This window comes from Epinephelus moara, chromosome 19 (assembly GCF_006386435.1).
Source record: "Epinephelus moara isolate mb chromosome 19, YSFRI_EMoa_1.0, whole genome shotgun sequence".
NCBI classification, from domain to species: domain Eukaryota; kingdom Metazoa; phylum Chordata; class Actinopteri; order Perciformes; family Serranidae; genus Epinephelus; species Epinephelus moara.
In genome coordinates this window covers 1,236,974-1,245,937 of record NC_065524.1, presented here as the reverse complement: position 1 = coordinate 1,245,937, position 8,964 = coordinate 1,236,974, and the positions used below count along the sequence as shown (strand labels likewise).

At 39.8% G+C, this 8,964-nt stretch overlaps 1 protein-coding gene across 1 annotated transcript in view; it reads right to left on the bottom strand.

The window, feature by feature from the left end:
- The window catches only part of eno4 (enolase 4), a 189,626-nt gene that overhangs the window by 90,695 nt on the left and 89,967 nt on the right, over positions 1-8,964 (bottom strand). The window contains exons 5-9 of the mRNA XM_050070837.1: positions 6,235-6,404; positions 6,020-6,148; positions 5,718-5,786; positions 5,064-5,228; positions 4,784-4,909 (exon numbers count right to left, since the gene is read on the bottom strand). Of these exons, the coding sequence (XP_049926794.1) occupies positions 4,784-4,909; positions 5,064-5,228; positions 5,718-5,786; positions 6,020-6,148; positions 6,235-6,404 (659 nt within the window). The remainder of the gene's footprint in view (positions 1-4,783; positions 4,910-5,063; positions 5,229-5,717; positions 5,787-6,019; positions 6,149-6,234; positions 6,405-8,964) is intronic.

The window sequence follows — 8,964 nt, the reverse complement described above, 5'->3', positions numbered from 1 at the left end:
AATAAATACTACTGCATTGTTCAAAAATTATTAATTGTGTCTCAAATTATTCTAGGGGGGTACAGCTTTACTGAAGGGGGAGTCATGTCCCCCCTGTCCCCCCCGGGATTTCCGCCCCTGATGTCCAGGGACAGCAATGTATCTAATTCATATGTGGCATTTCTTCACTGTTATCAGTCTGTTCTAAACTTCTGTTCTGGATCTTGCCAAATGAATATGAATTAATATAACATGCTGAACGGATGCAAGAATAGGCCCCCACTAGGGGGTGAGGTCAACTTCCAGATAGGGTGGGATCCACATGGAGTAAAGGAGAACTGGATTAAGGTCACATTCCCACCTTTATGTGCCCTGACTGACTGTTCAACATTACACTCTGGACTATTCTTTCCCTAAAAAAAAGGAACGGAAAATAATCAATATATCTTCTGTGTATGTTTTTGTCTCGTTTTATACCTGCCCTTTCTAAATAAAAATAAAATTAAAAAAAATAAATAAATAAAATTAATGGGTAAAAATGTTTGACTAGGGCCAGTCTGTTTGACGTAAAACCTTGGAGTGGTTGCTGAAGCATGCCAGCCAAGAAATAAGGTATGCCAAACAATACAATGTTTGTTTGTTTTTTTAAAAAGATTATTTTTGTGGGTTTTTTTGCCTTTAATGACAGGACAGAGAGTCTAATGGGGAGACAGAGAGAGAGAGTGGGGACTGACATGCAGATTCGAACCTGCGGCCGCTGCAGCGAGGCAATGCGTCTGTACATGGGGTTCTGGCACTATCCACTACACTACCAACACCCCAAACAATACAATGTTTAATAAATAGATTTTACTTATTTTATTCAAAAGTTAACTCAGTTCCTTGTGAATTTAGAATCCAATCACCTGCAAGTCTCTGAATGAGAGGAAAGTCTTTCTTCTTGTTTTACAAGGTATACAGTTTGTTTGAAAATTATATATTTATTAAAATGTTTGTAACGTTTTTTTTTCTGTTAACGTTTTCTTTTGTTTATTTTAGTTTAAACCAACACCTAAATAGAGGAGTCATTGATTTTGTTGCAACTTTAATTTATTAATTTATTGGGCAATTTATTTTGTTCTGTTGTCTGAGGCCTTGCTGCATTAAAGGAGGAGACTGGTTAGTAGGGCAGCAAACCTCTTTGTGATGTGTGTGGTTTGAATTATTTTTCTATAAGTAGGTAAACTTTGAGTGTTGTGGATTAATTTGATCTATATTGACTCATTTGTGTGTTGTGTTTAATCCATAGTTTCCCTACATCATTTGTGATTTATTTATTTTTTCATTGTTCATTTCATAGCCCTACCCCAGCTTCCCCCATGGTGCAGCAATCACATTAATCAATTTCTTAATTATATTATTGCTGTTAGTTTAATGTGGTTTCATTTGAATTCATATTTAAACTTTTGTTGCTCCTCAGTTGACTCAAAATATATTTTATGCTATGCATTAAAAATAAATCCAAATATTTTTTGTATAACAGTCTCTGGTTTGAGTCCTTAACAGTCTTCAATAATCTATCTGATTCAGTCACATTGAGCTCACTTCTGAACAAGACCCCAATATACTTGAACTCCTTCACTTGGAGCAGTTACGTACTTCCAACCTGAAGGGAGCAATCTAGCATTTTCTGGCTGAGAACCATGGACTTAGACTTTGAGGTTCTGACTCTGACACACAAGTGCTATGCAGGACAGTCGTGGTGAAGGGGGAGCTTTTAGCATATAATGCTAACATGTACCAATCAATATGACACTTCTGATCTTGGTTAATACTTGACCCCAAACATGTGCACCAACTTTGGTAAAATTCTGTCCACCACTTATTAAAGCCATTTATAGGCCAACAGAAGGAAGTAGCTCAACTGCCAAAATCAAAGCAGAAGCAAGAGGGGTTCAGGCTTCACAAAGCCAAACAAAGTTATTTAAGCTGGTTTAATTCTGTCTAAAGGAGTGATAAAATCACATACTTGTTTAATCATTACAGTGTATGTTTCAGTAATTGCACACCTAAAGTCCTGTGTTGCTCCCTGTGAATCAGATAAGAAAAAAAACTTGGGTGTGTTTAGGAAATGAGACCAAGATGTCTCCACTGAGTTTAATCAGGATTGCTTAAAGACAACGGAAGTCATGGCCTATTTCCTTTTAAGCCCAAGCCCCTGCAAAGAATGCAAATTTCCAAAGAATCCATCATGGTTCCCTTAATTGGCCACTAGACTCTTTGCAGAGGACACTGAGATGTAGATGTGTTGCAAATTTCAAGTCAGTCTGACTCAGGGTGTGAGGGGCATGGCCTGTCAAAGTTTTTCCCTTTTTCAGCCATCAATTATAGCGCCACCATCAGGCTAAATGGGATCAAATTTGATCTGAAGCATTAGGACATCATTTCCAATTATGGTGCCAAGTTTTATGTCTCCAGCTCATTCCAATTTTTTTAGCTAGGCTGCAGTAAATCAATATTGAAATCTCCTAATATGGAACAGGCTTTGCACTTCATGACAATAGCATTCTGAAGTTCAACAATATCAACAAAAGAGTTATTATGGCTTGGTGGTCTATGTACACAACCAGTGATAACATGGCCTGGAAACAAGTCATTTATTACCTCAATAAAAGTTGATTTAACATAACTATCTGTATTAGGATTACCAATTACTAAATCTTGTGGTAGAGTGTATCTAATAATCACTATAATAAGGAGGGATACCCCACTACCTTGTCCATCTATTCTATTGGTAAAAAGATGATTGTGGCCATTTTTTGAGGAGAGACACTTTCAAGTTGTTTAACCAACTTTCAGTAAGACCGACAACAGAAAAGTGTAAAAGGTAATGAGGTAAAGTAGTCAATTAATAAATTAAAGTGTTTTGGAATTGATTTTCTTTCATGCTTTTCTAGACACCTTGATTTTAAAGAGTCCTCTGTGTGTAAGGGGTTTGGTTTGGACCCAATAGCAGCACAAAGACAGGCAGGTATCACTGGTAACAAACTTTATTAGCACACGTCCAGGAAACAATGGCAGTAGGCAAAACAGTCTGTCTTCTGGCCACTGGCCTTTAACAGTCTTTAGTGGGGATTGGAGGTTAGGCTCAGCCAAACCAAACCAGGACACTGGTGAGTAATGTCCGTAAAACTCAGTCTTGTACTCACTCAGTGAAGGAATAATCAGAGTCACAGAACTGCAGGAAGCCACAGAGGAGACGGGAGTAACACTCACTCTGTAGAGCTGAATCAGGTAATCACCGGATAGCCAAGGGAGCAGACAGGCAGAATCCAGAAAGGGACAGGCAAGGATCGTGGTCGGGGACGGAAGGCTGAGGTGATTTCCAGGAGATCGGTGAGGCAGGATAGTCGGAGGCAAGCAGGGTCGTAACCGGGAGATCAGGCAGAGAAACGCTGGAGAGTCTGGTGCAAGCATCGAGAACAACCTGGCAATGAATGAGTGTGGAGCAGGGGCTTAAATGCAGCCAGAGCAGAGCAGAGAGCACAGGTGAGAGGAGTTGGCTTGATGAGAGGGGTGTGTCTGATTGGCAGATTGAAGCAGGCAGGTGCAGAGTGGTGAGGCAGAGATGAACTGTGACACTGTGTAGTATTTGCAAGTATCTAACTTCTGATCAAAAACACTGAAATGATCATCACTAATCAGCATGTAAGAAAGGTGAAAGGTTTGAGTAGTTCGAAAGTGCTACAGAGTTGCTTACAGGTTTGGAAGAGTCCACGACAGTGTTATTAGTGTCCATAACAAGATGGGCACTGCAGGAAAAGGGCGATAAGTTCACTCCTGAGGGGCAAGATACAAAATCTCGAGGTGGGTGAACAATTAGATACTCATATTGTAAATATGCTACCATTCCCTTGTTGCATGCTGCTTTGACCTTTGGCCACAGTTCAGTTTGTTTGTGTCTCACACATTAAGTGAAGTCTTGACATAGATCTTGGTGCCCTAAAGTTTTTCCCTCTTTTATGGATTTCTTCTTTATCCTTACATCTGAGTTATGTCATGACAATTATCTGTGGCATGATGGATTGCACATTATATTTTCCGTTACAGTGTGCCCATTCAATCTCAATTTGTTTCGAGACATGTTCCAACTTATCAGCCAGCAGTTGGTTAGATTTAGATTGTGTGACTTGCCACAATTAATTTCTCTCATCAAGTATTTAATCTATAAGAATGTTGCAGAGACCTGTCAGAGATGGTCCTAAGGTTGGCAGAGTTATCAGAGCTTTTTATTTAACTCATCCATGTCCTTCTGAGGTGATTGTGCGCTATTTTAAATAACTTGCAAATCTTTCAGAGTGCTGTCAACTCTCTGATTGGTGGAGTCAACAAACATTTGGACAAATGATTTAGAGTTTTTTTTCTTGTTGATTCATCAGGACTTTGAGTGTTTAAATGACTTCCATCGGTCAAACAGCTCATTCACCATGGACAATGGCAAAGAAAACCTTCTTCCGCTGCGGGTACCATCCACATTCCTTTTAGGAATTTACCAGAATTGTTTCTACATTTCTGCTTAACACTCAGAAACAGAACAGAAAGTACAGAGTAGGTGACATAAAACACATTCATTCATTCATTAATTTTCCATAACTGCTTATCCTGTTAGGGGTTGCGGCACACCCTGGACAGACTGCCAGACTATCACAGGGTGACCGTATAGTAAACAATAAATACAAAATATTTTATATAATATATAAACAATAATATCTATATGCATGAACTTGGACATACTGATAAAAGAATAATAATGCCTTGGACTTACCTCTCTCCTAAATGGATCGATTAAGGCCACCACTGCTGGGTATTTGCTGATGAGGTTTTGGTACAGATCAACTAATTCATCTGGTGACTTCAAAACTCCTGTTACAACTTCATACTTTCCCTTAGACTGAGAAGAGAAGAAAACAAATTAGATTCTCTTTGCTGCTTGTCTCTATAGGCTGTGGCTATAGAGACAAGCAGCAAAGAGACGATGACTCGTATACAAGGACTCCCAACATGTTGGCTCACATAAAGCCAGCAACTACCCTTTGTCGACTTACATAGTCCAATAACTCAGGGGCAGCACAGTTTACTGCTAAATGGATCTCTGTCCCCAGTGCCAGTCCAACATTAGTGCAGGCTTCAGTGATCAGATCTAGAGGCTGCTCGGGTCGCTCATAGGTCACAGCCATCATTCCCCTGTCACACAGCATTGCCTGGATGGCCTCAGAGCAAAGACATAGTTACTTTGTCAACAACATCTATGTATTGTGCTTAGCTGAAGCTGCATGTGAATGACAATAGATGAGTATATATTCATGGTTCTGAATGAGACGTTTGTCATTGCAAGATTATTAGAGTACGAGTGTGTGTACCCTCCTCACTGTTTATGTTATGAATGTAAGGGCTACAGGTTATTGAACAATGCAGGAGATAACTCTGTGTACATAGTGCAAATGCTGCATGAAGGAAATGGTAAACAGTAGATATATTGAATCCTTTGATAAGCATACCTCCAGGCCTGCATACCTGAGTTAATTTGAAAATTAGCCATGACAATAGAAAACAAATCTCCTTTTTTGTAAGTAACTTTTAGGGAAAGCTCAGTAACAGAACCTTGAATACTGCCTCCACCTTTTACATTGAGAGCTCTAACAAAGCCTGTGTGAACTCATGCCCTATTCTTGCAGTGAATAAATCGCAATGTCCCTCACCCCGGCTTTTGTTGCAGTGTTCATTATTCTCATCATCTCCTTCTGTATCTCAAGGGTCATTGTGATTATCTGTTGAAGAAGTTCACAGTTCAGTGTATTTAACAAATGCTATGGTAAAAAAAAAAAAAAAACAATTTACAAGAACGGAGGTGCCTTAACAATACCACATCATAGCAACAACAAAAGATGCACAGGGACTTGCACAAAAAACACTGACTTCATACAGTTAACAGGTCTATGCCAACTGCCAACAGATAGAACATGCAACAACTACATGGAGGTGTTTGAAGAGTGGTGAGTACTTGTTTGACTCGCTGTCCAACTTTGGGGATCAGGATGACTTCCTCAAGTAAATTCAGTTTTCCAGGAGAAGTCTTCCCATAGTTCAGCAAAGTTACCAAAGAGACAGGGATGTGAAACTGTGTTGGAACCTGAATAACATTTTTAAGACATGATTACATGTAGTTCCAGTGTAGTGTTTGTTTGAATGTGCATGTTTGTGCTTGTCTGGTCTAACCTTTCTGTTTTTCAGAGCTGCTATGTATTTGTACAGTGGGATATCCTGTATTTTTGCCCCACTTTTGGCCACTACCAGAGACACTGAGCCAATGGCCAAGCTCCCAGGCAAAACTGGCTCGGGTGGCTCTGCTGAAGGGATTGGCTTCTCTGCAGTGTTGCTCTTTCTACCTGTGATGTTACAAAAGAAAACAAAGTGACAAACCTGGACAGACATTAATGTGCCAAAAGGAGGCTAAATGTACATTTTCATGTGCTGCCCTTTATAAAGCAACTAAAAAGAGCAACAGAACATAAGACTCCTGTGCAGTGAAACTGAAGTGCCATAGTAGCAAAAAAAAGTATAGGAACAGATGTGTAGTGCAGTTCCATCCATCCATCCATCCATCCATTAGCTATAACCTCTTATCATTTAGAAGGTCAGGGGGAGACTGGAGCTGATCCCAGCTGACACTGCAAGGTTCAACACCAACTTTTAAGAGTGACTGCCAGGCTGGCAACTAGGCCTCAGCTTTTGGTTGCTGAAACTGAAAACACCTCATTGTTGGGACCTCTGGACTTCACAGATGATTTTTGTTAATTTGTGTAAACTGACATTACTTTTAATTTCAGCCCACTTGAAATGGCAGATGTGGCCTCTTCTGATTTTCAGATTATGGACAGCCAAATGAACCTTTACTTTTTCATACCTTTGGTGAAAACATGCCCATTAAACCACCACTGGTCACTGTGGCCCATAGCTTTTCACTGTCATCAAGTTAATTATAAAAAAAATCTGCTATTCTTCTTTTCTCCTGGGACATCATCAGAGGAGAGTCCTTGGTGGAGGAGGAACTGCCTTTCCCCCACCTTTTCTCAGCTCAGCTACCACCAGGAGCTGTGGCCTTGCTCTCAGCACGTATGGACTGCTCAAAACCAGCAGACACAAAAAAAAATCCTCTCAATGTTAGAACATTTCAAACAAGTTAGTGCTGGGCAGACACAAAGTTTGCAAGCTTACTTTTCAAGCAAAGGAGAACAAAGCCTCATCAGCGCAGAACTGCTAACTCTGTAAGGACAAAGAGTGGCCAGACTCCTCTTACCTTCACCACTGGAATACAAATACAGCAAAGACTGTACTGAAACCATTTTCTTCTAAAGCCTGGTATACACTGTGTGATTTTGGGCTCTCCAAGACTAAAGATGACAAACGTGAAAGAAACGTACCTCGCAAAGTGAGAGAGAGTTCTGTGTCAGAAATTTGGGATGAATTTCTCACTGAGTGACTGCTGTTACGACCTTCATCTACTAACCAACCAATAGAAATGCAGCATGAAATGATGCACTAATGCTAAACCCATACAAATAGACGGAAAGCAGCTTGCCTTGGAGGCAAAATGCGTTAAACGAAATGTGGGGGTTTCCAGCAAAGAGGGAAACTTTGTGGAGTTGTGGCAGCAGAAGCCTTACCTGTATGATGTGTCCTCCAGCTCTTACAATTATCATGTAATAGAGGACAGAGCATGGAAATAAATAGCTAGTGCCCACTGCCCACAAAACTTAAAGCTTATTTAATTATGTGACCCTTTATTTTGTGCTTCACAGTTCACCTGTGATTGAGTAGGCACTGTCATCTTAGAGTCTGAAAACACCAAGCATGTCATATCCAAGTTTATGCAGAGCAGGTGAGCGGAGCGGACCGGGTGAAAATTTCCACTCCTCGCTGGCAGACCTGTCACTTTGCGCCGCTCGTCCGCTCCGCTTGGTTCTGTGCATTCTTCGCTCCGCTCTGGTCCACTCCATCATAAATTTTATCCCACTCCACTCGCTCACCACTCCGCTCAAAAAACTGCGTCGTACTACCCTAACCTGTAATCTTCTATTCACAAATAAAACATGAGCTTGGTAGCTCTTCTTCTTGTTCCACATAATCACCATCTGTTAGTTTTACAGGAATGGTACACTTGTATGACTTCTCAGTTTCTTTTCTGAAGTACACAGTAAACTCCATAGTTTTTAAAGAAAATAGTGTGGATGTGTGTATGGAGCTATATTTGTGTCTTTATTACATGTGAGAAAATAAATGATATGAGAGGGAAAAAAAATGTTTGAGAGAAAAAAAATATTTGAGAGAAAAAGTTTTCACACTGATAGCAAAAAATAATAATATTTGAGACTAAAAAAAGTTTTGAGAGAAAGTATTTTGTCATAGAATATTAAAAAAAATAATCTGAGATTTAAAAAATTATTTCCAAGAAAAAACTTTTTTTTACTCTCAAATATTATTTTTTTACTATCAGTGTGAAAATATTTTCTCTCAAAAAAAAAAAAATTGTTTCTCTCAAAACATTTTTCTTCTCTCTCTCAAAACCTAAGTCTTTGCTCTCGTGTCAGGATTTTGCTCTCACTGTGAAAATAATGTCATGGGCAGGGCCACGTTCCTATTGGCCAGTCTCAATCGAATCGACAGCTAGGTGAGGATCATCGTGGGAGTCGAATTCAACTGAATCATTCATCCACCATGGTGGATTCACCGGCATAGATGCGCTGCGTTATTTGGGAGCTGAGACTCCAATGTTTGGGTAAGATGGTGACACACACAATTGATGGGTAGCTAGCTGAGCAAGTTGGTTATCAAAATCATTCCTATAATGAATCCCTTTTCTCACCTAACGTTATTTTACCGAGATTGTGTTATTAACTGCACTAGCCAGCTAGTGTTAACTTTACATCTAGCTAGGTTATCCCATTA